Genomic DNA, 27,340 nt, shown 5'->3' with positions numbered 1-27,340 from the left:
GTTTCAGATCGACTGAGACGTGCTGTAGTGTGATCTGTTACCTTTGTCAGTGACCTTTGACCCTCAGCCTTATCAGTGAACCCTGACCTTTGACCTGAACAGTTCCCAGGCCTGATATCAGGCTGCACCGTGGACTGGTTCCAGCGCTGGCCTCGGGACGCTCTGATTGCCGTCTCGAATCACTTCCTGTCTCAGTACCAGGACCTCCGCTGCTCAGAGGATGTGAAGCAAAGCGTGGTGGTTACCATGGGAACCTTCCAGGTAGCACCCACATTGTGACCAGGTGTGTATTCTCTGAGTGTTTAGCAGACTGATCACATGACCTCTCTCCCTCCAGGACCTGGTGGCAGAGAAATGCACAGAGTATTTTGAACGTTTCCGCCGTCAAACGTTCGTGACGCCCAAATCCTACCTGTCCTTCATCGACATCTACAAGATCATCTACACAGAGAAGATCGCTCACGTTGGCACGCTGGCTGAGCGCATGAAGACAGGTGAGACAACCTGGGAACAACCTGGGTCATAAATATGGAGATAACTGAGCGTGTTTTCAGACAGTCTCTCCTCACAGACATTCATGGAGAAGCACTTTGTTGTTCAGAGAAAAAATAAAACTGCCACAGTTGTTGTTTAATCAGTGAATGATTTAGAGCTGAATCTTTGTCTAAACTCAGTTTCCACTGATTTACTGGAGGTTTTTGTTGTTGCTTTTTGCAGGTTTGTGTAAACTGATGGAAGCGGAGCAGTCAGTGTCTCAGCTCTCTGAGGAGCTGGTGGTGAAGGAGCAGGAGCTTGCTGTCGCCTCCCAGAAGGCAGATGAAGTCCTGCAGGAGGTCACAGCGAAAGCTCAGGCTGCTGAAAAGGTCTGACAACTTTTCTACTCACATCTTAACTGTGAAGAGTTAATCCAGAAATGTGATTTTCAACAAGGAAATCCTCTAAAGCCAGTGTCTCTTTATTAAGTCTGTGGCTTTACACAACCTTTAAGCTCTTTTTATCCTTTTTTGGCTCTGAGTTTTGGTTTTGTGGCACAGTTAAAGGTTAACAGGATTGATGCAAACATTTTCACAAATATCCAATTGTAATCACCTCTCTCTCTGTAGGTGAAGCAGCAGGTGCAGAAGGTGAAGGATAAAGCTCAGCTCATCGTTGATGAGATTGAAGCCGACAAAACAGCAGCAGAGTCCAAACTGGAGGCTGCAAAACCAGCACTGGAGGCTGCTGAGGCTGCACTGCAGGTCACACACATGCTTTCCATCTGTGGTTATACTTCACAAGAATATTCTGCTGAACATGTAGCCAGTGTTGATGGTTCCTCAGGCTCCTCTGGCTCCAAGTAAACGTTTGTCTTCTGTCTCTACAGACCATCAAACCCTCGGACATCGCCACAGTGAGGAAGCTGCAGAAGCCTCCTCATCTCATCATGAGGATCATGGACGCCGTGCTGCTGCTGTTCCAGAGGAAGGTCACTCAGTCGTGTTTGCTTTGAAATATTCACATCCAGTTTGTCATTAAAGCCAAAATGAAACCACTTTCAGAGAGTAGATGTCCTCTGATCATCCCTTTATCGTCTCAACTTTTTTTTCCTTCATTTATTTTTCTCAGATCGACTTGGTGACCCCTGACCCTGAGCGATCTTGTCCACGACCTTCCTGGGCTGAAGCCATGAAGCTGATGCAGAACTCAGCCTTCCTCAGCATGCTGCTCAACTTCAGCAAGGTCACATGTTGTTTTCTGTTTTCACCTGTATCTGTTTTGTGTTTGTTTATTTGTTTGTTTGTTTGTGTGTTTGTCAGCAGGATCACAGTAAAATACTGAAATGATTTGTACCAAACCTGGTGGAGGTCTGTGCTCTGCTGAGTTCTCATTTCACACCGCTCCAGATGAGAGATCATGTTTCTCTGTGTCTGGATGTAGAGATGAACAGCTCTTTGAAGTTTAACACATCAGCTTAAAAGATGATGATGTGTCAGTGTTGTGTTCACTGCTCAGTCAGTTACTGCAGGTTTAATGAACCTTCGTTCAGCTCTGTGAGGAGACGACGGGGCCAGGGCTAAAACAAAGATAGAAGTACGAGAACACACACACAGAGCAGTGTGTATCAGTGTGTGTCGAGGGAAACTCCCTTCTCATCTTATCACACTGCAGCTATCACCTGCTTTTATAGTCTCATGTGTGTGTGTCCTCACATACCTGCTAAGCTGAGGATTAGTGGAGCTGCTGTTGATCGTCTGTATGTTTAGAGCTGGAAAAACCCTGAACTCTGTCACACTCACAGCTGATCGAAGCCCCCTGTCATGAAGGTGGGGGGTAAAAATAGAGCAGCAAGCTTCACAATGAATTTCACTCTCGACTGGCTGTCTGTATTTTCTTTAAAAAGTTTTCAACATGTATCTGAACTGTTGTTGAAACTCTGGATTCTGTGATGTTTCATGTGTAGTTCCTCCACCTGAGCAGATGATAGTGTAGTGATGATAGTGTGTGTTTGTGCTGCAGGACTCCATCACAGAGGAGGTGGTGGAGCTGCTCGCTCCTTACCTGGAAATGGACGACTACAACATGGAGTCAGCCAAGAGGATCTGTGGTAATGTGGCAGGACTCTGCTCCTGGACTCAGGCCATGGCGGACTTCTTCGCCATCAACAAGGAGGTCCTGCCTCTGAAGGTGCGCACAGAGGATTTCAGTATACAAGACGACAAAATGATGTTAAGATCCACGGAGAGTGAGTTAGTTAGTTGATATCACACAGATTAATTTGTGTGTGTGTGCATGCAGGCTAACCTGGCTCTGCAGGAGGCTCGTCTGGTGGTCGCTCAGGCTGAACTCGCCGCAGCTCAGGAACAGCTGGACGCTAAGCAGCGGGAGCTGGACGCTGTGCAGGTAAAACACACACACACAGTAACTGATGATTATTGATGATTATCAGAGTTTTCATGTTGTTTTATAAGAGATTTCAGCTTCTTGTTAAATCTTTAATGATTATCTGACCTGAACTTCAGGCTCTTTACGACGCTGCCATGAAGGAGAAGCAGGACCTGGAGGATGACGCCCAGGCCTGCCGCCGCAAAATGGCCAATGCTACCGCCCTGATCGACGGGCTGGGAGGAGAGAAGGTCAGCTTTTATCTGTCAGTCATCCATTCATCAGTAATCCTTCTAACCTTTCATCCACTCATCAGCCGTCCCTCCATCTGTCTCCTGGTCTCGTTGTGGTTCAGGTTCGTTGGACCAACAGCAGCGCTGGGTTCCAGACGCAAATCAAACACCTGGTCGGGGACGTCCTCCTGTCCACAGGCTTCCTGTCCTACGCCGGTCCCTTTAACCAGGAGTACCGCAGCCTGCTGCTGCAGCTGTGGAAGAAGGAGATGGAGGAGTAAGCTCATCCCCTTCAGTCCTGTAAGACAGTCACTGTCCTCACAGAGGAGTCAGCTCTGTCACATTCAGTCAGTGTCTTTTAAACATAAATGTGGAGCTGCTTTTTCTTTTTTATTAAAGAGTCAGATCCTTTTACTTTAAGCAGAAACATCTCTATATATCTCTACCAGACTCCATAGAGAAAAACAGGGATTTAACCAGGAGCTGCTGGAATACCACTGCCTCCATCTGTTAGTGTGTCTGTGTTACTGTGTGTTTCTCTGTAAAATGTCTAATGACTAATCTGAGGAGATCCCTGCAGGACTTGAACGTGATTGGTCTGCTGGTGGACAATGCCACAGTCAGTGAGTGGAACCTGCAGGGTTTACCCAGCGACGACCTGTCCATCCAGAACGGCATCGTGGTGACAAAGGCGTCACGCTACCCACTGCTGATAGACCCCCAGGGCCAGGGCAAGACCTGGATCCAGAACAGAGAGAGAGACCAGCAGCTGCAGGTGAGGACGGACGAGGAAAACCTGAATCATAAAACTTCCCTCTGCTGGTGAGATGACAAACAAAATAAATCCTGTCCTCTCCTAATTCTTGGTTGTCCTCTTCTCAGGTGACGTCTCTGAACCATAAATATTTCCGTTCCCACCTGGAGGACAGTCTGTCTCTGGGGCGCCCCCTGCTGCTGGAGGATGTAGGAGAGGAACTAGACCCGGTCCTGGACAACATCCTTGACAAAAACTACATCAAGTCTGGATCCACTTATAAAGTGAGACAGAAAAAGTCAAGTCATTCTTTTTTTTCCTCTGCTGAAATCAATCAAATGATGCAGTGACGTTGTTAAGTAACAGATGATCTCCTCGTCCTCCTCGTCCTGTAGGTGAAAGTCGGAGATAAGGAGGTGGATGTGATGAAGGGATTCACGCTCTACATCACCACCAAACTGGCCAACCCGGCGTACAGCCCCGAGGTCAGCGCCAGGACGGCCGTGGTGGACTTCACCGTCACACAGCGAGGCCTGGAGGACCAGCTGCTGGGACGAGTCATACTGCTGGAGAAACAGGTCCACACCAAACAGAGGAGCAGCTAGTTAGCTGTGTAGACTGTTGACTGAATATGTGGTCAGTTAGATTGTTAGGTAGATGAGTCCAGTCCAGATTGGAAAATATTTCATTTCAAATGCACCAGATTTTCAGTCGATACTGAATATAAAGTTGTTAGAGAGTTCAGTTTACCTTGACCAACAAGTCCCTCTGAATCTGGGTCTGACCAGGAGCTGGAGGCAGAGCGAGTGAAGCTCCTGGAGGAGGTGACGTCCAACAAGAGGAAGATGCAGGAGCTGGAGGACAGTCTGCTGTTCAGGCTGACCAGCACTCAGGGGTCCCTGGTGGAGGACCAGTCTCTGATCGAGGTGCTGAGGGTCACCAAGACCACCGCTCAGGAGGTACCGCTTTCTGTCCATCTGTGGATCAGATTTACAAACTGTTTGTTTTTTAATGTATCACACTTTTTCCTGCTTTTACATTTGCCCCTCCTCTCTCCTAACTGCCCTTCAGGTGAGTGAGAAGCTTTCGATTGCAGCGGAGACAGAGGTGAAGATCAACCAGGCGAGGGAGGAGTACCGTCCAGTGGCCACCAGGGGGAGCATCCTCTACTTCCTGATCGTGGAGATGTCGCTGGTGAACATCATGTACCAGACGTCGCTGCGCCAGTTCCTGGGGCTCTTCGACTCGTCCATGCAGAACTCGGCCAAGTCGCAGCTCACCTCCAAACGCATCAGCAACATCATCAGCTTCCTCACCTACCAGGTGCTGCTCACAGCCAAAACAAAACACACGTCATCATTTACACACTGCAGGTGTAACTGACTGAGCAGCTGTTTGTTCCTGTCTCAGGTGTACTGTTACACAGCCAGAGGTCTGTATGAGGAGCACAAGCTGCTGTTCACTCTGCTGTTGGCTCTGAAGATCGACCTGCAGGCCCGAAACATCTCTCACCCCGAGGTCCTCACCTTCATCAAAGGTCACGCACTCCTCCTCCTCCTCCTCCTCCTCCTCCTCCTCTCTTCATCATTTGCTTTTTTCTTTGAAGTAATTTGACAGTTAAGTCTGTGTGTGTGTGTGTATAGGCGGTGCCTCTCTGGACCTGAACTCTGTAGGATCCAAACCACGGCGCTGGATCCTGGATCAGACCTGGCTCAATCTGGTGCAGCTGTCTGATTTGTCTCCGTTCACCCAGATCCTGACCCAGGTTTGAACCCAAACACCCATAGATCTTACATCAGGTGTAGAGCTGAAACACATAGATCTACAGAGTGTATGTTTCCATGTGTTCAGGTGAGCCAGAATGAACGGGCCTGGAGGACCTGGTTCGACCATCCAGCCCCAGAGGACGCCACGCTGCCTGATGGGTACGAGGAAAAGCTCGACACCTTCCGGAAGCTTCTGCTCATCCGGAGCTGGTGTCCCGACAGAACCATCGCTCAGGTCTGACTAAACAACAGGGCGGAGCTCCTTCTCAGACAGACCAGACAAATGCTCTCTCCACCATCAGCTTACACTAAATGGTTTTAGTTAATTAAATCAAATGTGTGCTGTGTGTGTGTTTGTTGGACAGGCACGACGCTACATCTCAGAGTCTCTGGGTCAACAGTACGCTGAAGGTTTGGTTCTGGACCTGGACGCCATGTGGGCAGAGAGCGACAACAGGACGCCGATGGTCTGTCTGCTGTCGATGGGCTCGGACCCGACTGAGAACATAGAGCGACTGGCCAAGACCAAGGTGAGGGAACAGGATGAACAAACACATAAACCAGTGGGTGGAGGAAATATAAACAATGGGAAGATGAGTAAGCTTTAGGTATACAGAGGTGATGGGTGGGTGATGTGATGGAGCAAACTGCAGCGTCCTGTCCTCTGCCTGTAGGGGGCACCGTGCCGTCCCATCTCCATGGGGCAGGGCCAGGAGGTACACGCTCGCAGGCTGTTGGCCAACAGCATGACAGACGGCGGCTGGCTCCTCCTCCAGAACTGTCACCTGGGACTAAACTTCCTGGACGAGCTGCTGGAGACGGTCACCACGGCAACGCCAGAGAACGTGCACAAAGGTTTCCGTGTGTGGCTGACGACCGACGTGCACCCGAGGTAAATGATGGTGCCCTGATGAATGAAGTGTGTGTCTGTTCAGACGTCATCTACATACATCTGTAATTTAACTGTGTGTGTTTGTGTGCAGGTTCCCCATCACCTTCCTTCAGTCCTCCATCAAGTTCACCAATGAACCTCCTCTTGGTAAAAAGCTCTGCCCTGAAACCTCAGCTGATAACCTTCAGTCAGCTTCCTGACTCCTCCTCTCACCTCTTTATTCATTCATTACTTAATTCTGCTCACAACTGTTTTACATGTTCTCTTTTCTCTTCTGTATTTTTCACTTGTTCCTCGTCTTCTTCAGGTATGAAGGCTGGTCTAAAGAGGACTTTCAGTGGTGTCACTCAGGATCAGTTAGAGATCAGTAATCTGCCTCAGTGGAAACCTCTCCTCTATGCTGTCGCCTTCCTGCACACCACAGTTCAGGTTCTTTATCAGAAACAACTGATTCACGTCACGTTCAAAGTCAGTCTATGAACTGATGGCTGGAATAATTCTCCCTCGTTCTTTCCTCCTTTTTCTTCACTTGTCTCTTCCTTCGTCCGCCCGTTAGGAGCGTCGGAAGTTCGGTCCTCTCGGCTGGAACATCCCTTATGAGTTCAACCAGGCAGATTTTACCTCCAGCATGCAGTTTGTCCAGAACCACCTGGACGACCTGGACTCGAAGAGAGGAGTGAACTGGAACTGCCTCCGCTACATGCTAGGTCAGACATCTTAAAATCTGCCCTGCTCTTAGAAGAATTAACTGTGGGCTCAGTTAATCAGATCATTTTATAAAAGCTTCCAGGTGACTCTGTTTGTTCATGTCCATATCCAGGTGAGGTCCAGTACGGCGGCCGAGTGACAGACGACCTGGACAAACGTCTCCTGAACACCTTCACTCGTGTCTGGTTCAGCGAGAACACCTTCAGCGACAAGTTCTGCTTCTATAAGGGCTACAACATCCCCGCCAAGGCCAAGACGGTTCAGGACGTCCTGCAGCACATCGAGGCCCTGCCACTGGTCGACTCACCTGAGGTCAGCGAACCGAGAAACAGGTTCAGACCGGTGTAACCTGTGAAGGTGCAGCAGCTTCACCATTAAACTGTCTGTTGTCTGCAGGTGTTTGGGCTCCACCCCAACGCTGACATCACCTACCAGACCAACCTGGCCAATGAGACGCTCAGCATCATTATCAACATCCAACCGAAGGACAGCGGGGGCGGGGCTGGGGAGACCAGGGAGGCCAGCGTTCAGAGACTGGCCAGTGAGATGCTGGAGAAGCTGCCGCCTGACTACGTGCCGCACGAGGTGTGTGTTCTATTACACACAGAACCACGTCATAGGCTTCTCCACAGAAACACAGACTAACTCTGAGTGTGTTCTCAAGGTCAAAGGTCAACTGCAGAAGATGGGCCCACTTCAGCCAATGAACATCTTCCTCCGACAGGAAGTGGACCGCATGCAGCGAGTCATCGGCAGCGTACGGAGCACGCTCACTGACCTCAAACTGGCCATCGACGGTCTGTCACCGCACACACACACACGCACACACACACAAGAATACGTTTATCTGACACCTCCTCTCTGGCTGCAGGTACCATCATCATGTCGGAGGACCTGCGCGACGCTCTCGACTGTATGTTCGACGCTCGGATCCCTCGCCTGTGGCTGCGGCTCAGCTGGCCGTCCGCCACGCTGGGCTTCTGGTTCAGCGAGCTGCTGGAGAGGAACCAGCAGCTCAGCACCTGGATCAGCACAGGACGACCCAACCAGTTCTGGCTCACCGGCTTCTTCAACCCACAGGTCGGTTCACATCTGGTCTCAGTCTCATCGAGTCATCTTCACTCCTGAATGTTGATTTTTCTTTGTGTGTGTGTGTGTGTGATGTTGAAGGGTTTTCTGACGGCCATGCGTCAGGAGACGACACGCTCCAACCTCTCCAGGGGCTGGGCCTTGGATACGGTCACCCTTAGCAACGACGTTACCAAGATGATGAGGGAGGACGTGTCGGCTCCGCCCCCGGAGGATGTGGGCGGGGTCTACATCTACGGCCTCTTTCTGGACGGGGCGGGATGGGACCGACGTGGCGCCAAACTCTCTGAAGCCCCGCCCAAGGTTTGTGTGTGGAACAACAAGAAAATGAATGAATGTAGAAAAGCAGGAAGATAAAAGAAAAGAATGAAATGACAAAAATAAAAAAGTACACAACATTAAATAAATCAAAGAAGAAAAATAGATAAAAATAGACATGGAATAAAAGAATAAAAATATCTCTCTGCTGTCTCCCCTCAGGTCCTCTTCACTCCCCTCCCTGTGGTCCACGTCTACGCCGTCAGCGCAGCCAACATGGCCGACAGTAAACGTCAGCCTGGTGGTGGTGTCAGCCTGTACTCGTGTCCAGTCTACAAGAAACCGCGTCGGACCGACCTGAACTTCATCTTCTCTCTGCAGCTCAGGAGCGTGCAGCCGGCGGAGCACTGGACCCTGAGAGGCGCCGCACTGCTCTGTGACTGCAAGTAACTGTGTGAGTCAACACATCAGACCTCACTGTTCCACTGCACAGACTGTGACTGTTGTTAATGAGAATTTAAAGCACCAATCAGCAACTCTTCTATTTCTTTTCTGTGCGTTTATATTTTATACTTCTGATCATTTTCCACTTCCTCTACCAGTTTGTAGACTGATCCTCTGACACTCAGGACAATAACACAACAGAAAAAACACAGCTAAAAAGCATAAACAAAAATACACTTCAAAACAACAAAACCTTTAAAAGATTCTACAACAAACCTAAAAACAAAGATGTCATTTACTGTCTTTAGTGAAGATGATGACGTGTTGATTTGGTGAAGGGGTGTAATCTAACTTCAGGTTTTAAAATTGTAGCTGAAACTGACTTTTGATCAGATTATCTTTATCCAAACAAACATAGAAGCTAATTCATCATTTGAATCAGACTTAGAACAACTTTGTTTTTAACTCTTAGAAGTTACAGGTTCAATCCATCAAAGACCCAAAAGACATTTTAAATTCAATGTTTTTATCTCTGAAGTGAAAGAATGTCTGACTTCTCTGCTGCACGTCAGAGTCAGTACTGAAAAACAGAGATCCAGCAGAGACCAGAGAACCAACGTCAGTACAAATCTAAAAAAGAGAGGAAATAGACTTGATATTCAGATCACTGCAGCTCTTTATATCAAGTTTGTAGCATCATGACTTTTGTATTTTTTCACTAGTTGGTGTAACTGATTCTCCAGTGACGTTAACGTGAATAAAAACATCTTGAATTGAACTTTCACTGACTATAATTAATGAAGAGCAGACTTTACTTTGGTTACAGAAATGATTCAAGTAAACTTTTATTTTCTCAACATGACAAACGGCTTTAATATAATATCACTGACAAACTACAGCCATGCAGTCACTCACTGACAAAAGCTACAAACCCCAAGAAGACTGTGAAACTCAGACAGTCAGAACATCGTAGTTTTCTTACAGAATAAACATCAGTGCTGTCAGAGGAGGAGGCCTGTGCTGTTGGTCAGAGCTACACTGTTAATGTTGCATAGAGAGGTTCAGCTCAGTAAATCTAGCTGCTACAAATATTAGAATATATAATATCTGTGAGCCACATTTAACTGTATGGAGCCCCCTGTCCTAAAATAATGACCAAATTCTAATTAATACTATGGCTACCAGATACTTTACAGCAGACTAGTTGAAAATAAATTATTATCCAGACATTTTAATCCATTAATAATTAAAGTATGTTTATTACCCAGCTGTTAAACTAAGCTGGTAAAGAAACATATTTGTAAATATAATGTGTTTTTTTACCACTTGTCTAAAACTCTTCAGCTCATGACCTTGTGTTCCTCCAGGTGTGTGTGTCACTGTAACACCTGAACAGGAACATCGAGATCGTTCATCCAAACATTAATTTGTCTCTGTCTCACTGTGAAGTCGATCCTCAGTGACCGAGTGCAAAACCACACAAACCATGACCCAGTTACAGTTTTGTCATTCAACATGTCAACCTCATCCACATGCAAAAACAAGTGAACAGCAGCTGTGTGATGATGTGAAGAGTTTCATGGAGGAACTCGTTCTTTTATTTTCCAAAGTCAGTGTTTATTGAACACAAAACAAAAAAAGAATAGATATATTTTCTGATGTGATAATAAACGTCCAGAACACACGTAACTGCATATGAAATGACCTCAGTGATTTCAGGAGTTAGTTTGGTTGTTGTTTTGATGTTCAGTCAGTTTGGATCTGTGACCGGCCGTTCTTTGCTCACTTCCTTTAACTTTCAAACAAATGTTAAACTTGGCTGTCGTCGCTCTTGCAGCTCTGCTCGGTAGCAGAGAAAAACCTCTTCCCCTCCCTCTGTGTAGTCTCAGTAGTCCAAAGAAAACGCCCCAGATCTCGTCACTGTCTCACCGTTTACGACAGCTGCTTCATGTCGTACATCGGCACCTCAGACTCCTCTGCCTTGCCCTCGTCTGCAGCCGCCTTGGCGGCGTCCGGGCCGCCCTTGCGGCCCTTGGGAGGAGGGACGGGCAAGGCTCCCTCTGTGGCACCCTCGGCTCCTTCCTGGCCCTCCGCCACAGTCCTCTCCTTCTTCAGGTTGAGCTTGGCTGGAACGCTCTTAGTGATGGTCTCCTTCAGCCTCTCGCCCGACTGCTTCAGCCTCTCGCCGGACTGGCGGATCTTCTCGCGCCTCTCGGCCGTCACGATGCGCTCGCCGAACTTGTTGACCTTGGTGCCGAGGTTCTCGCGGGTCTTGCTCATGTTCTCCTTGGAGAATGTGGCTTTGAAGCTCTCGATACGTGTCAGGCCCGTCTTCTTCATGCGGCCGGCTGCCGAGGAGTCCGCCTCCTCCACCACCATGTACTCCTCGTCCGACTCTGGAGGGAGCTCGAACTTGTCCGGTTCTATCTCAGCTCTGGCGCCGCCGCTGCCACTGGCTTCTGCTGGCTCGTTGCCTGGTGTAACAGCCTTCACTTCCTGGTCACCCTGAAGGAGAGGAACACAGAACAGAGTGAGAACCTGGAGAACACTGTGACTAATGACTGAGAAACCAGACTTTGTACTGAGGAAACACAACATGCCACTGTTAGATATAAAAAACGATTTGTTTTTCTTCTCATTCAGATGGACAAAGTCCAATTGTTGATGTCAGGTTTAAATCTGTCTCTGGTTAAAGTGTGTCATGTAGGCTTTAGCTGTTAGTGTGCAGCCTTGATCCTGCCTCCATAAATAACCTGCAGCACCTGTTTCTGCAGCTCAGCACTCAGCTGCAGGAAGCTAAACATATCATGGAGCAGCAGCGTACAGGGAAAAGCTGGATCACTTTCAGTTTCAGGCCGCGTCATGGCGTGCATCAGTCTGTAACTGTAAGATCAGGTTACACTCAACATTCAATGGAGCAAAAAATGTTGAGGCCGAAGCTGCAAATTGACCCAGATCCCTGCAGACGCTGAGGGAAGTTTGACCCTGACTCATGATCAGACAGCTACACTCATTCATACTGGGAGATGACCAGTATAACTGCAGCTTAATACCAGGAAACACCAGGAAACACAGAGATACCAAAAAACTAGTAGAGGCCCAAAACAGTCAAATACAGTCACAGAGTTTAAACTGGCGTTAACTAAACTGAGGAGTTTTACAGGGCAGTTTTCTACATTGAAGGTCCCCAAACACCAGTTTGGACAAGACCTCTGCTGGAAAATGCAAGAGAACTCTACCATTCATTCTGCATCCGGTAATCTGAGGACTTTGGTGTTTTTGGATCAGTCAGAGATGATGAAATCCATAAAGTCAAATGGACCTTTGAGCTTGTTAGCTAACTAGTCTGTAGCACGCTAATGGCAGCATCAGGATCTTTGATTACATGCTTCATAGGCACTATATGACACTTGATAGAGGGGCTGACATTTCCAAACCTTTGACAGACTGCATGACGGTCGTAACTGAGCTACACAGCAGCAGCATGTAGCAGGCTGTGCTAACAAACTAAAAGTTTAAGAATACAGCCACCAACATCTCTAAAGCTGACTGACTAACATGTTTGTGTCACATGCACAAGCTAAATGTTTGTTAAATGTTTGATCACAGGGGGAGTTATATGTTGGGGCTGTTGAGCTGCAGTCAGTGCTGTGCAAAGACCAAAACCAAAAGCTGTGTTAACTGACTCTGTATCTCTGGAGCTGCTACACAGAGGCACTGGGTGGATTAATACACTGGCAAGGTCTCCATCCAAATGTTGAACAGGTTCTAAACAAATGTAGATGAAATCAGAGAAGAAAACGTAAATGAATGAATGTTTCCCTTCAGTGCTATAATGCTAATTCTCTGGTCACTGCCATTAAGCTTCTCAACCTAAGACAAGTATAAAAACTTTGTTTGCAATATTTAGAGATTTTTCAAAAATCGCTTCCACTCAGTTTTTTATGCACAAACTGAAAATGCACACAACTAAAAGTAATTCCATCACATAACTTAAAACTGTGTTGTGAACTGAGCTTTACAGGTGTTTTAGCACTGATGCTAAGCTAAGCTAACCTCGACCTGAATCCAGCTCTGTACTCGATAATCTGTCCTCTCATCGCACTACAGGCGATAAGAGATATCAAATTACAGAGGAGCACTGCTGAGGTTTTGTCATTGCAAATTTTGTCATTACAACGTATTTAAAGAGTTCAGCTGCTACAAGACTGAGCAGCTGCTCAACAACAGTTAATACAACAGAATATAACAGAGTCCAAGACATTAAGATTCAAGCTTCAAGGCTCCTCTGCTCTGGTAAACTACAGGAAGAGAGGAGCGGTCAGAGAGGGAGGGGTCAAAGGTCATGAGCCCATTTGACCCCATGACATCACAGTTATGTGTTGAACCCCCACAGCTTCTGGACCAGCTGACTGAGAGGATTTCCTCCATTAGTCCAAGTAAAACCTGGTGTCAGAGCAAATCAAACAGCGAGTACGGCCTGTTAGCAGCTAACGAAAAGATTTATAACCCTCGACCAGGAGATCGTCGTTAGCTCGTCCAGAGAGAGAGAGAGAGAGCGAGAACTATATTAGGAGATGGTGGAGGTTCAGACTCAGAATAACCTGGTCTGTCAGCGCTCAGCTGGCTCAGTCACTTACAGTACAGAAAGCTCACAGCAGCTCTGCTCTGCTAACTCTACTCACTCTTTAAGTTTTATTAGTGGGATAAAAAGGAGCTTTCTCCAAATATAACTCATTTAGAAAAATCTTTATTTAATGGACAGTTCACACATCTTGGAAAAAACCCTGAATATTTCCTCTCAGAAAAAATGTGGTGTCTATTTTCCAATGGTGTCACTTAAATTAATGAGGAATCTAATAAACATGTAACAAACATTTTCATTCAAATTACACAGCACTGCTTTATGTTGTGATTAATATCCAGGTCATTACCAGATTTAATTTTACTACTTATGCTCTGATTATCAAACAAGAGCTCAATATCCTCAGTGTTACAACACATGGCATGGTTCTGCAGGTCATGGTTTACATCCAGTGCCAACTTTCTCTTCTAATGTTAGAAGTAATTATGCAACGTACAGATGTTGTAGAAAGTGAGACTTTTAAAAACATTGTCATTAGACTAAATTATACAGCCACCTTGAGCTGTTTGATGACGTGAATGCTCACAAGATATAAACATGGGAATCTTTCCCATGAACACGGCACTCGTGTGCACAATACAGCCTGACCTCCAGCAGCTGCAGCCAGCCAATCACGAGCTTCAGGGAGATTGATTAACATGTGACCTCAGTTACAGCGCTGCAACCTGACACGGTACCTGACAGAGTCCAGATTACAGTAACCAGACCACACCCCAGGAAGCTATTTTAGTGTTTGGTCCCACTCAACAAGATGGTTAACAAGCTGACTTGCATGTTACATTCATCTTAACTCTTGATGTCATATTCTAAATATTTTGCTTATTAACACATTAGCATGCTAATGTTAAGATGGTAAGATGCATGCAGTTAGCGTGCTACATACGCTTAGTGCAGACAAACATTTTTCTGTATTCAGGGTAATTTTTGCAAACGTCAGCAAAGTTCAAAGGCATCTTTGACCTTTCAGATTACTTAGCTGAAGTTAGCTGTTACATAAGAACCAATTCATCTTCAGCTACATCTTATCAGGAATAGAGGAGTTTGTTTTCTAAATTACAACATCCAAATACTTCATTCATAAATAGTTATTTCTGAGTGAAAGCCCTCTCTATGAGCTCCAGATCTGTGGTGTAACCCTACAGCATACTGACGTTTATCCAGAGCTAAAATAACCAGGTCACCATCGCGCTGGCAGCTGCTAACTGTGAAGGCCAAAGAAGTAAAACGAAGCCCAGTGTGTGTATGTGCTTGTTGCTATTTCAACCCATCGAACTGAACATTTGTTGGCTAATGCAGTTTGTTAATGTTAAAAACACTCACTGAGATAAAAGCTCCGCTCTCTGGTCACAAGCGTTTTCAAAAGCAGAGTTAACCAAGTAAAGATTATGACTGTACTACAGATGTCATTTGGTCTTAATGGTCTGAACCTTCAGGGTGTAGAAACAGACAGACAGCAGCATTTGGCAACATCTCCTCAAGATATTTACTCTGTGACTGTGCTGCTTGTTAAAGTCTTTAGAGGCATCATGCAGCAAAATGCTAAATCCCACTTTGTCCTTCAAAGAACAAAAATCTACCCATGTTTTTTCTTTAATGTTAAATATCATTATATAAACTGTTATTTTAGACCAAGTCAGTTTGTCCTCTGTTGAAACCAACAACCAGGAACAGATCATTATTATCAGAGTTATGGTGTTGATGTTATTTAAGTTCAGCAGTAACAGTCAAACAACCTGTATACCAGAAACACTCAAAGCATTAGAAGAACATTTTACTGTGCATGTCATCACGTAGTTGTGGGTTAGTCCACTGCTCTGTACCATTGAGTTACATCAGTGATTTCCCAGAGGCAGGTGGTCAGAACCTTTAAGGTCCACGGATCATACAGAACCTACGAAGCATCAAAAGAACTCGACAGTGGAACAGATCTTTGGCCAAAGGACCAAACATCAATGACTCTTACCTGATAAATGACCACCCTGAACTTGTTCTTGGCCAGGAGGTCGCCCTGCGTGGCCTCCACCTTCTTCACCCTGATGTTCTGGTTCTCCACGCGCACCCTGACGTCCTTGATGTGGCGGCTGACCTTGCGCGTCTTCTCCAGCAGCCGGTCGACAGTGGAGCTGGTGTTGGCGTGGTCGTTGGTCAGCTTTACGACGTCGGACTGGATGGTCTTCACTGTGTTCTCCAGCTCCAGCTGACGTTCCTCCATGCGCTGCTGTGTGGTCTGGACACTGTCCATGAGGCCCGCCACACGCTCCAGCAACGCCATGATGCTCCCTGCGTCATCTCCGCCACCCGTTGGCATGCCCGGTTTGTCTGTCATGCTTGGTTATTGGTTTGTCTGTTAGTTGTCTGGTTTCTTGGATGATTGACTGAACACAGTGATCCAAATGAAGAAGGGAAGACAGAAGATCTGTTAGAAGTAAAAGCAAAATCTTGGAATTCTGAGGAAAAGCTGAAGATCAAAGGCACAAAAACGAGACGACTGACGGTTTAGGCATCAGAAGATCCAAAGAAAAAGAGATTACAAGGGAGGAGGAATAGAAACCTCCTCTGGAAGGAGGAGGAGAACAGGAGGACCAGATCACTCCTCTACAACTGGAGGTTGACCCTGAAACTGGCCAGATCAACTGATAGACTCCACCCTGCTGGGAGAGGGAGGGATGACAGGAGTTAAGAGGAGGGAGGGGGAATGTTCGGGCTAAAAAGAGAGAGGAGGTAAAATGCAGAGGAAGAATTATCGGCGTTTTAACAATGTTTGATCAGTGTTTGTAGTGGTAGATTTTCCACAGAGTGACCAGACTTTAGAAATAAATACTCGAGATCCTAGAGATCCTAGAGATCTTAGAGATCTTACAGATCCTAGAGATCATCATCCAACTTGTCTTAAGAAGTCACGTTGGACTCCTGAAGACCTTGAGAAACACTTGAAGACCTTAAAACAACCCACAAACTTCCACCAGTCAGAGAATTAAAAAATGGAAATGGATATTGTAGGAATGTATGTGTTAATGAGCGAGATGGATAAAGAGTGACATGGATCCCAGCCTCACCCTGTGTTCTCTGCTGCTAAAAATACAGTGAGGGTAAAGTGACTCCCTGTGCTTCTTTGGGAGATGAGTTTATTAAAAGGAATGGAACCCCCCACCCCCACCCCCACCCCCATCTATTCCTCCATCATCCATCAATCAACCACCACTTTTCACTTGTTCTGTCTTAATCCCTCCCTCCAGGTTTAGTCTCTTTTGGAATCCCCAGGCACACACATGAACAGCTAAGTTTCCAAAAAGCATTCCTAACGCTGACACTTGCCTTGGCTGCCATCTTGGTTCGTTACTGGAAACAGGTAGTCCCATTTTAGGAAAATGGGCTGGAGCCTGGGAGGAGCTGAGTTAAGATGGGTGAGCAGCAAACAGGGCAACTGAGTTTAACACAACTTTCAGTCAAAGCACAGACAGAATCAAATCTGTTTCTTTAAAGTCTTAAAATCTTGGAGGTAATGAACATCAGCATGTCACTGTTTATCTTCCACTGGTTAAACCAATAGACTTTTATATTCCTGTTGTTTGTGAACATAAATCTAAAAAGTCCTGAACCGAGGAACCAGCAGCATCCTGTCATGTTTGGATCTGTCCAGAGTCGTAGCCAGAACCCCTGAACATTCAGAAAACTTCTAAAACCCACAGAGAGGGAAGAGGATGTGGAGGAAAGAGAGTGTTAGGATGTGAAGAGAATGAGATGAGGTGAGGAAGAAGGGATGGAATCAGACGAAGAGTGAAGGGGACTCCCCACCAAATAAAAACCCTCCACCAGCTGCTGCCTATATTTATCCTGCCGTCACTGCTATATTTAACCTCACCTCCCTGTAGAAGACATGGATGCTTCAGAAGCCACCAGGAGCGCTTGGTTTTCATTCCTACTTCACTGAAGGTGGGTGGAGTCCTCAGGTTAATGTTAATATGTCTACCGTTCACTGAACTGACTTCAATTTCTGTTTTGTGGAATAGCATCTAGTGGCCACTTGAGGAACTGCATCTTATCACACGGCCGCCTCCACGTGGCTCAGGTAAGTTATACATAATATACATGTCACCTGTTACACCTCCACAGTATAATTTATTCATTTGTTTATCTACAGTTTACGGTGGTTAACCAGGTCTGAGGAGAGGATGAAGTTCAGAGACGATCGACAGAGACTCACAGAAGGTGCAGAGACCTCCATCAGCTGAGAACCCAGAACCAGAGGAGGTCACATGATCCACCAGGTAAATAAATGATATTAATAAGTGAAGCCATGGTGTCTTAGATTATAGTTGGATGAGGCAGATGTGATACCGATTAATAAGGTCTGTAAACTGAATTATGGTGACACAGTAAGTTCTCAGTGGTTCTATGAGTAAAGGTGAATCGTTGTGTTCCTTTATTTTTTCAGGTGGATAAACTCTCAGTTGATTTGTTTACATTGTTTGTGTTGTCACGGACTGAAGTCAATAAACAGGCGTTATACCGGTGTGTATCCTCTCTGTAACGAGCTCACGACTTCTCCCGGTCTCTTCCGGACTCTGAGCTTCTGTCCGATCGCTAACTGCGCTCTGACCAATCAGAAGCAATGTGGGCGGAGCAAAACCCGCTGACCAATCAGCGCTTCGTCTGACGATGCTCGCTGACCTTCGCTGCGTGTGACGTCATTGGTTCTGACCCCCGGGAGGAGTGGAGAGCGACGGAGAAACACTGGGTTACTGGTTACATTCGCTTTGGTTTGTTGTCGCTGTGAGAAACTTCATTACTGAAGAAGTGTGGATGTTAAAACGAGCTGAGGAGCCGTTTTTATCGAGCACAGCGCTGGGCGCGAGCACACCTGCAGCGGGAGGTGGACTGAGGTAGGGGCACGCCTCACTCCAGGTGGTGTTCAAGAACAGCTGGCAGGTTTCTGTGTGTAATGTTTTATGTTGTTGTGTTTGAATGTGTGTGTGACACCTGCACAGCCTCGGGTTCATCAGCTTCCCCCACCGGTCACTGACGTCACTCAGGTGCAATCCCAGTCCGGTGGTCAGGACAGGTGTGTTCTGGTGTGAAGTGGAACTCCGCCTCTGTCCTGTCACTGAGAGCTGAGATTACTCTGATTACTCGTTACCTCCCTGTCTGTCGTTCCTCTCGCAGTAACGTGTTGTGTCATTGTGGCGGTTCAGCTTCTCGGTTTATGTCTCAGGTCGTGTTACGCCTCCTTGTGGTCGGTTTTTGTCTGAGGGGATAAATCACTCTTGGCCCTGTGTGTGTTTTGTGTTGTGTTTTGTTTATTAGTGATATTTATTAATTATAGATTTATTAGTTCAGCTGTAATATTGAATCTTTGTGTCTGTGGGTTAAATTGTGTCTTTGTTTCCTCCAGGTGTCACCACCTCATCAGTCCTCGTCCAATAAACAAGAGGCCAGAAGATCCACCACAGGTAATTTACAAACTGCATCACATGAGCACTGATGTTACACTGTGCATCTGATCTGAGGTCTGAATGAACCTTCACTCATTACATTTTGGGTAAAAAGTTTTGCTTTGATTTCTATTTTATTTCTGGCAGATGAACTGTGACAGTCTGACATCAGCACTTATTTATTTACATTAAGTACATACACATATTTAGTTTGTAACATCAGTGACTAATCATTAAAGAATAATCCTGATCTCATTATTGATCAGAAAATCCTGCTGATCATTTTGCTGCAACCTTAGAGACAGAAACATGTTTCTGTTTCCACTTCACTGATGAAGAAACAGGTGGTTTTGACCTGGAGCCTCAGTCTCCAGACGACAGATGAGGTGAATCTGAGACGATGGAGATGATGTTCCAGACGACAGGAGCCATGTTTACTCCTCCAGGTACAGCCGAGTGTTGAACACATCTTTTCAGACTCGGGGTTAAATTCAGTCAGAGCTTTGAGCTTTTAGAACTTCCTGTGTTTGACTAAATCAACTGTCCTTCATCCAGTCAATGATCTGATTGATTACTGATCATTTAGGGTTTATTTCCACACAGGAAACTTTCCATGGACTCTGCAGCATCTTTGACTGAATTTACCCTCTGAGATAAAAACAGTGTAAAGTTAGAGTTAGAGTTAGAGTTAGTTAGAGTTTTCTCACTTCATCCAGTTTATTTCCTCTTCTACCAAGAATCACTGTTGATAATCAGAAGTTTATTTTATTTCCTGGTTTTTGTCAGTAACTTGCAGACAGACTGAAACATGATGAGGCAAAGAGAGTAAAACCAAGCTTCCATCAGTCAGCAACATGTTTCTTCATTCAGGCTTTTTCCAAACACAATTCAAATTTTAACAGGAGCAGCTTCTTCTGTCTCTGGACAAATCACATTTAACTGTTGAACTAGTTCTGATCCAGAACCACATAGTCCTCATGCTGGGAATCCCTCTGTGCTTTTATTCTGCTGGTTTTAACAGTTGCTGATGTTTGTTGTTTTTCTCCTCAGGAAACACTGAGCTGAAGGACAGAAGACACAGAGACACGAGGTCAGTGTTAGTTTATAGTTTTCACTCTGTCAAATACTTAAAGCTGCTCTGATGTCAGCACTTTTCATTAGTATTTATTAACTTTATTTCTACAGTGGAGCTGTAATCATTCATATAGTGCTTTAAAACTCTTAAATATTAAACTGAAAGTCCTGTGTAGGTTTTTAGTCTGTGACATTGTTCATGAAAAACACTTTGAGCTCCCAGCTGCCTGAAAACAACAACACTGATGTAGTTCTGAGCTCATTTTCCAAACACCAACATGTTTCTAATGAGCTTCTGAAAGAACATTTAACTGTTTATGATCCAGGTATTTGATGAGTGATTCATGATCAAGAGTTAAGTGTTGTTAAAGAAGCTGAAGGACATGTTGGTGTTTGGAAGATGAGCTCAAAAAGCTAAAAAACAGAGTCTCCTCTGAGGTCATCACTCAGTATCATCCACTGTTTCTAACTGTGCTCTTCTCTTTTCTAGATCCTGCTGCAGCCCTGCTGGCTCCTCCTCCTCCTGCATTATCAATCATCTACTCTTCTAATCTAGAAAACAACCTACTAATATAGTATATTATACTAGTAGAACCAACTAATCTAGAAAACATGTCTATTCTAAAGAAACAAGAAATCTAAACATCCACACCCATCATCTGTACCTATCATCTGTTACTGTTTGTCCTAGTCGTTTTGTAAAGAAATAAAAATATTGTCCTACCTTCACCTTCAGTGGATCCTGTTGTTTCTGCGAGTTGCTCTGAAAAAGACAGAACATAGATTCAGAAGCTTTTCCTGACAAAGACCTAACTGATCATTGATCATCACAAACAGAGAGAAGGCAGTGACTTCAGATCACTTCCTGATCCTGATCACAACCAGAGGGGATGGGTAGTGTGTGTAAATGTGTGTTTTCTTTGTCGTGTGAAGATGAACATAGCTAATTTTTCTTCTTGTACATTTTCGTCTCGTTTATTTTTATATCATGCAACCTCATAAGCAAAACGAATCGAACCTCAGCGGCTCATAACGGAACTGTAAGGCAGCGACGGTCAGTCATTAAAGTCACATATGTATTAGATGTATGTATTAAAAATATCACATTTATGCTGCAGAAACTGTTTTGAGGAACTGATGGTTTGTGTTGTGGACTATCCAGCTTGCCGTAGGGCACGGCGGGCTGGGATTCGAATCGGACTTAGCAATAAGAAATCCCTCTGAATCCAAAAAGCTTTATGTAGATCTCCTGTATATGAGTTGAGAACAGACTGTCTGGGTCTATTGGTTCTGTTGTTGTTTATTTTTAGTTTTGGCTGATTTTTGTTGTGCTTATTTTTATTTTCTCTATGACATATAAATGCATATAAAACTGTGAAAATCCATTGTGTTCAGTTAAAGGGTGAGTTTTAGGTTAGTTTTTTTCTGCATGTTAATCTAATTTGTTCAATTATGGATGATTTCTCCTTTCTCCATCTCTTCTCGCGCTACACATATATATAAATATATAAATATAAAAATATATATAATCTCGCTCTCAGGGTCTTTCACAAATCCATTATCCGAAATACTTCATGTTCTTATTTCCTGAGTTGCAATTTTCCAAGTCCTGATTATTTTGTCTTTTTTTTTTTTTTTTTTTAAATAATGATTCAGAACTGTCAATCACTACATTTAGCACTTGACTGTGAACTCGTCATCACCTAACAGAAAAAATGTCATTTCATTTTGGAGCTGTTTAGCCAGAATATCACCTGACATTTTTGTTCCATTGTCCCCTCTCACTCAGACATTTGTTTTCTTTACTTTTCCTTTTTTCCAGTTTTAACCCTCGTGTTGAACTTTCTGTCCCGGTCAGAGGTCAAAGGGAAACGTCAGAGAGGAGATTTAAAACACATCCCTCCACTAACACAAACACACACATATACATGCTGGACCTCAATCAGAAAGCATTAACACACAATCATCTGGAAAACTTTCATTTTTCTGCGATTGTGTTTCCATCCCTTCCATCCTTCCACCCCTTCGTCTGTCTCCCTCCCTCCCTCCCCCGTTAGTAAGACATGACAGTGTTTCACAAAGTCAAGAGATGTAAACCTGTTCTGTATTCAACCCAATAAGAAAAAGCAATAAAGATTATATTAAGGAAAGGTGTGTGAATCAAACGCTGTGGATGTTTTTGTCTTTTTTGACCCTTCATTGAATTAGCAGTAGTTAACAGCTGCTGAAAAAAGACAATAATTTGCTTCAGCAATTTTATTTTTACATGTAATTTTATTTGCAGGTGCTATAAAATAAATGATTAGGAAAAGGGAAAAGCTCAATGTAAATCTCAATAAATAATCATAATTAATTTATTACTGGAATCTAAAAAATGTGAAAAGCTGCCATTTTTCTGATAGTTAACTGAACATTTAGGGGATTCTTAAAAATATTTATAGATTTTTGATTTTTTTATTTTTCTATTTCCTAAGATTTCAACAGTAATAAAATAATAATACAAGTTAAATAAATAAAATGTTTTTCATTGCTATAAATAAAAATAAACATTATTATTATTATTATTATGATTAAAAAAACAAAAAAAAATCCACATCTGCCCCCCTCCCTCACAACCAGAAGAGGCCCGGAGGTCAGAGGTCATGCAGGTCATGAAGGTAAGACTTGAAAACTTAAAACGCAACAATTTGTGTGAAAAACCTGCTATATGTCAAATCTGAACACAGAGACACTATACACATATATTTAGATTCAGTTTGACTTAAACTTACTGATGAAATTATTATCTCCGATGTCCGATGTGAACAAACATCTCTACACTTAAAAATCTGAATGAACTGCAAAACCTTCCTTTTTAACTTTTCCTTATTATCAGAGTAATTCATGACAGTTGTCAGTACTTCCAGTGGTGCAGAGCAAACATGAAGTACCAATAGAGAATTCAGCATCTTTCATTTACCAAAATGTAAACAAATACAGACTAAAAACCAGAACTAAAGTTGCAGCTGTATCCATATCCAACCCATTTCTTGTAAATGCGTAACGTAAACTTTTATTCATTTAAGTCATAAAACTAACTAGGATACTAACAGTATCCTTATGTGTACTGGCACCTGAACACAGGTCGTGTTGAATGCTGTTGTTGGGTTTGATAATAGATGTTTTTGGCCTGTTGTTGTCTGTAGGTCAACAAAGGTGCAGAGACCCGACTCTCCAGTCAGCCGAGAACCCAGAGTCAGAGGACGTTACTGAGATGGTACATGACTGACATGGTAAATGAATTGTATTGATGTGTGAAGCCACAGTATCTTAGATCATAGATGCATATAACTGCAGACTTTCTAAACTCTACTCTCTTGTTCATCATTCTGGACCAAAGATACTGTGATTCACTCCTCCTCTCTCTCCGCTTTTTTCAGACCGGCAGTGTTGACACAACCAACCGACGTGCTGATGCCACTGATCAGGACCTGCCGGTGAGGAAACTCGTCGCTCCACAGTCTTCATTATTCACCTTGTCTGGACGCTTAATCGAGCTGTGGAGTTGTTTCTGTTGTTTTTTGACGCCTTACTACACTATGACATTTTTTGAGCATTTTTGACACCTTACTATACTATGAAATTTTTTCACATTTTTTGACACCTTACCATACTATGACATTTTGTGACCATTTTTGACACCTTACTATACTATGAAATCTTTTGACGCCCTATTATACTATGACATTTTTTGACCATTTTTGACACCTTACTATACTATGAAATTTTTTGACTGTTTTTGATGCCTTACTATACTATGAAATTTTTTCACATTTTTTGACACCTTACTATACTATGAAATTTTTTGACTGTTTTTGATGCCTTACTATACTATAAAATTTTTTGACTGTTTTTGATGCCTTACTATACTATGAAATCTTTTGACCGTTTTTGACGCCTTACTATACTATGACATTTTTTGACCATTTTTGACACCTTACTTTACTATGACATTTTTTCACATTTTTTGACGCCTTACTATACTATGAAATTTTTTGACTGTTTTTGACGCCTTACTATACTATAAAATTTTTTGACTGTTTTTGATGCCTTACTATACTATGAAATCTTTTGACCGTTTTTGACGCCTTATTATACTATGACATTTTTTGACATTGTTGACACCTTACTATACTATGAAATTTTTTGACTGTTTTTGATGCCTTACTATACTATGACATTTTTTCACATTTTTTGACACCTTACTATACTATGAATTTTTTGACTGTTTTTGATGCCTTACTATACTATGACATTTTTGACCATTTTTGACACCTTACTTTACTATGACATTTTTTCACATTTTTTGACCTTACTATACTATGAAATTTTTTGACCATTTTTGACGCCTTACTATACTATAAAATTTTTTGACTGTTTTTGATGCCTTACTATACTATGAAATCTTTTGACCGTTTTTGACGCCTTATTATACTATGACATTTTTTGACATTGTTGACACCTTACTATACTATGAAATTTTTTGACTGTTTTTGATGCCTTACTATACTATGACATTTTTTCACATTTTTGACACCTTACTATACTATGAAATTTTTTGACTGTTTTTGATGCCTTACTATACTATGACATTTTTTGACCATTTTTGACACCTTACTTTACTATGACATTTTTTGACTGTTTTTGACACCTTACTATACTATGACATTTTTTCACATTTTTTGACGCCTTACTATACTATGAAATTTTTTTGACCATTTTTGACACCTTACTATACTATGACATTTTTTCACATTTTTTGACGCCTTACTATACTATGACATTTTTTGATATTTTTTGACACATTACTATACTATGACATTTTTTGACCATTTTTGATGCCTTACTATACTATGAAATTTTTTGACTGCTTTTGATGCCTTACTATACTATGAAATTTTTTGATATTTTTTGACACATTACTATACTATGACATTTTTTGACCGTTTTTGATGCCTTACTTTACTATGAAATTTTTTGACTGTTTTTGACACCTTACTATACTATGACATTTTTTGACTGCTTTTGATGCCTTACTATACTATGACATTTTTTCACATTTTTTGACACCTTACTATACTATGAAATTTTTTGACTGTTTTTGACACCTTACTATACTATGACATTTTTTCAAATTTTTTGACGCCTTACTATACTATGAAATTTTTTGACCATTTTTGACACCTTACTATACTATGACATTTTTTCACATTTTTTGACGCCTTACTATACTATGACATTTTTTGATATTTTTTGACACATTACTATACTATGACATTTTTTGACCATTTTTGATGCCTTACTATACTATGAAATTTTTTGACTGCTTTTGATGCCTTACTATACTATGACATTTTTTGACCATTTTTGACACCTTACTTTACTATGACATTTTTTCAAATTTTTTGACGCCATAAAATACTATGAAATTTTTTGACTGTTTTTGATGCCTTACTATACTATGACATTTTTTGACCGTTTTTGACGCCTTACTATATTATGACATTTTTTGACCATTTTTGACACCTTATTTTACTATGACATTTTTTGACATTTTTGACACCTTACTATACTATGAAATTTTTTGACTGTTTTTGATGCCTTACTATACTATGACATTTTTTCACATTTTTTGACACCTTACTATACTATGACATTTTTTCACATTTTTTGACGCCTTACTATACTATGACATTTTTTCACATTTTTTGACGCCTTACTATACTATGACATTTTTTGATATTTTTTGACACATTACTATACTATGACATTTTTTGACCATTTTTGATGCCTTACTATACTATGACATTTTTTGACTGCTTTTGATGCCTTACTTTACTATGACATTTTTTCACATTTTTTGACGCCTTACTATACTATGACATTTTTTGACCATTTTTGACACCTTACTTTACTATGACATTTTTTCAAATTTTTTGACGCCATAAAATACTATGAAATTTTTTGACTGTTTTTGATGCCTTACTATACTATGACATTTTTTGACCGTTTTTGACGCCTTACTATATTATGACATTTTTGACCATTTTTGACACCTTATTTTACTATGACATTTTTTGACATTTTTGACACCTTACTATACTATGAATTTTTTGACTGTTTTTGATGCCTTACTATACTATGACATTTTTTCACATTTTTGACACCTTACTATACTATGACATTTTTTCACATTTTTGACGCCTTACTATACTATGACATTTTTTCACATTTTTTGACGCCTTACTATACTATGACATTTTTTGATATTTTTGACACATTACTATACTATGACATTTTTTGACCATTTTTGATGCCTTACTATACTATGACATTTTTGACTGCTTTTGATGCCTTACTTTACTATGACATTTTTTCACATTTTTTGACGCCTTACTATAATATGACATTTTTTGACTGCTTTTGATGCCTTACTATACTATGACATTTTTTCACATTTTTTGACGCCTTACTATACTATGACATTTTTTGACTGTTTTTGACACCTTACTATACTATGACATTTTTTCACATTTTTTGACGCCTTACTATACTATGAAATTTTTTGACCATTTTTGACACCTTACTATACTATGACATTTTTCACATTTTTTGACGCCTTACTATACTATGACATTTTTTGATATTTTTTGACACATTACTATACTATGACATTTTTTGACCGTTTTTGATGCCTTACTTTACTATGACATTTTTTCACATTTTTTGATGCCTTACTTTACTATGACATTTTTTGACTGCTTTTGATGCCTTACTATACTATGACATTTTTTCACATTTTTTGATGCCTTACTATACTATGACATTTTTTGATATTTTTTGACACATTACTATACTATGACATTTTTTGACCATTTTTGATGCCTTACTATACTATGAAATTTTTTGACTGCTTTTGATGCCTTACTATACTATGACATTTTTTTCATTTTTTGACGCCTTACTATACTATGACATTTTTTGACTGTTTTTGACGCCTTACTATACTATGACATTTTTTGACCATTTTGGACACCTTACTATACTATGACATTTTTTGACATTTTTGACACCTTACTATACTATGAAATTTTTTGACCATTTTTGTCACCTTATTTTACTATGACATATTTTTGACATTTTT

At 42.4% G+C, this 27,340-nt stretch overlaps 2 protein-coding genes and 2 long non-coding RNA genes across 7 annotated transcripts in view; 2 read left to right on the top strand and 2 right to left on the bottom strand.

The window, feature by feature from the left end:
• Positions 1-9,946, top strand: part of dnah5l (dynein, axonemal, heavy chain 5 like) — a 28,866-nt gene extending 18,920 nt beyond the window's left edge. Inside the window, 30 exon segments of the mRNA XM_051069003.1 lie at positions 103-261; positions 338-494; positions 718-863; positions 1,104-1,238; positions 1,364-1,465; positions 1,606-1,719; positions 2,497-2,664; positions 2,776-2,880; positions 3,000-3,113; positions 3,218-3,373; positions 3,375-3,395; positions 3,676-3,870; positions 3,978-4,133; positions 4,245-4,427; positions 4,638-4,808; positions 4,921-5,172; positions 5,260-5,386; positions 5,493-5,614; positions 5,701-5,850; positions 5,981-6,145; positions 6,290-6,507; positions 6,599-6,654; positions 6,815-6,936; positions 7,064-7,214; positions 7,328-7,527; positions 7,612-7,800; positions 7,880-8,012; positions 8,087-8,295; positions 8,386-8,607; positions 8,785-9,946. Coding sequence (XP_050924960.1) covers positions 103-261; positions 338-494; positions 718-863; positions 1,104-1,238; positions 1,364-1,465; positions 1,606-1,719; positions 2,497-2,664; positions 2,776-2,880; positions 3,000-3,113; positions 3,218-3,373; positions 3,375-3,395; positions 3,676-3,870; positions 3,978-4,133; positions 4,245-4,427; positions 4,638-4,808; positions 4,921-5,172; positions 5,260-5,386; positions 5,493-5,614; positions 5,701-5,850; positions 5,981-6,145; positions 6,290-6,507; positions 6,599-6,654; positions 6,815-6,936; positions 7,064-7,214; positions 7,328-7,527; positions 7,612-7,800; positions 7,880-8,012; positions 8,087-8,295; positions 8,386-8,607; positions 8,785-9,012 — 4,626 coding nt within the window. The 3' untranslated portion in view covers positions 9,013-9,946.
• A 620-nt stretch (positions 9,947-10,566) lies between these two features.
• On the bottom strand, positions 10,567-16,277 carry cavin4b (caveolae associated protein 4b). Its single transcript, XM_018663349.2, has 2 exons — positions 15,615-16,277; positions 10,567-11,511 (listed from the first exon to the last, which is right to left on the bottom strand). Exons 1-2 carry the CDS (start codon positions 15,975-15,977, stop codon positions 10,939-10,941), a joined length of 936 nt encoding a protein of 311 aa, XP_018518865.1. The 5' UTR covers positions 15,978-16,277; the 3' UTR covers positions 10,567-10,938.
• Positions 16,278-16,800: 523 nt separating this feature from the next.
• LOC127141066 (uncharacterized) lies at positions 16,801-20,876 on the top strand. Of its 2 annotated transcripts, XR_007811595.1 has the most exons (7): positions 16,801-17,584; positions 17,662-17,720; positions 17,793-17,919; positions 19,044-19,101; positions 19,422-19,529; positions 20,134-20,173; positions 20,648-20,876. It is a non-coding gene; the product is annotated as an uncharacterized LOC127141066 (long non-coding RNA). The 2 variants fall into 2 exon arrangements; XR_007811594.1 differs by having other exon boundaries at positions 16,801-17,720.
• Positions 20,877-24,728: 3,852 nt separating this feature from the next.
• LOC127141067 (uncharacterized) lies at positions 24,729-26,882 on the bottom strand. Of its 3 annotated transcripts, none has more exons than XR_007811596.1 (3): positions 26,703-26,882; positions 25,836-25,911; positions 24,729-24,885 (listed from the first exon to the last, which is right to left on the bottom strand). It is a non-coding gene; the product is annotated as an uncharacterized LOC127141067 (long non-coding RNA). The 3 variants fall into 3 exon arrangements; XR_007811598.1 differs by lacking the exon at positions 24,729-24,885 and adding an exon at positions 24,925-24,962; XR_007811597.1 differs by lacking the exon at positions 24,729-24,885 and adding an exon at positions 25,234-25,418.
• Between the last annotated feature and the right edge of the window lie 458 nt (positions 26,883-27,340).

Source organism: Lates calcarifer, unplaced genomic scaffold (genome assembly GCF_001640805.2).
Source record: "Lates calcarifer isolate ASB-BC8 unplaced genomic scaffold, TLL_Latcal_v3 _unitig_5615_quiver_758, whole genome shotgun sequence".
In the NCBI taxonomy this organism is placed as follows: Eukaryota; Metazoa; Chordata; class Actinopteri; family Centropomidae; genus Lates; species Lates calcarifer.
This window is presented reverse-complemented; position numbering and strand designations above follow the sequence as displayed.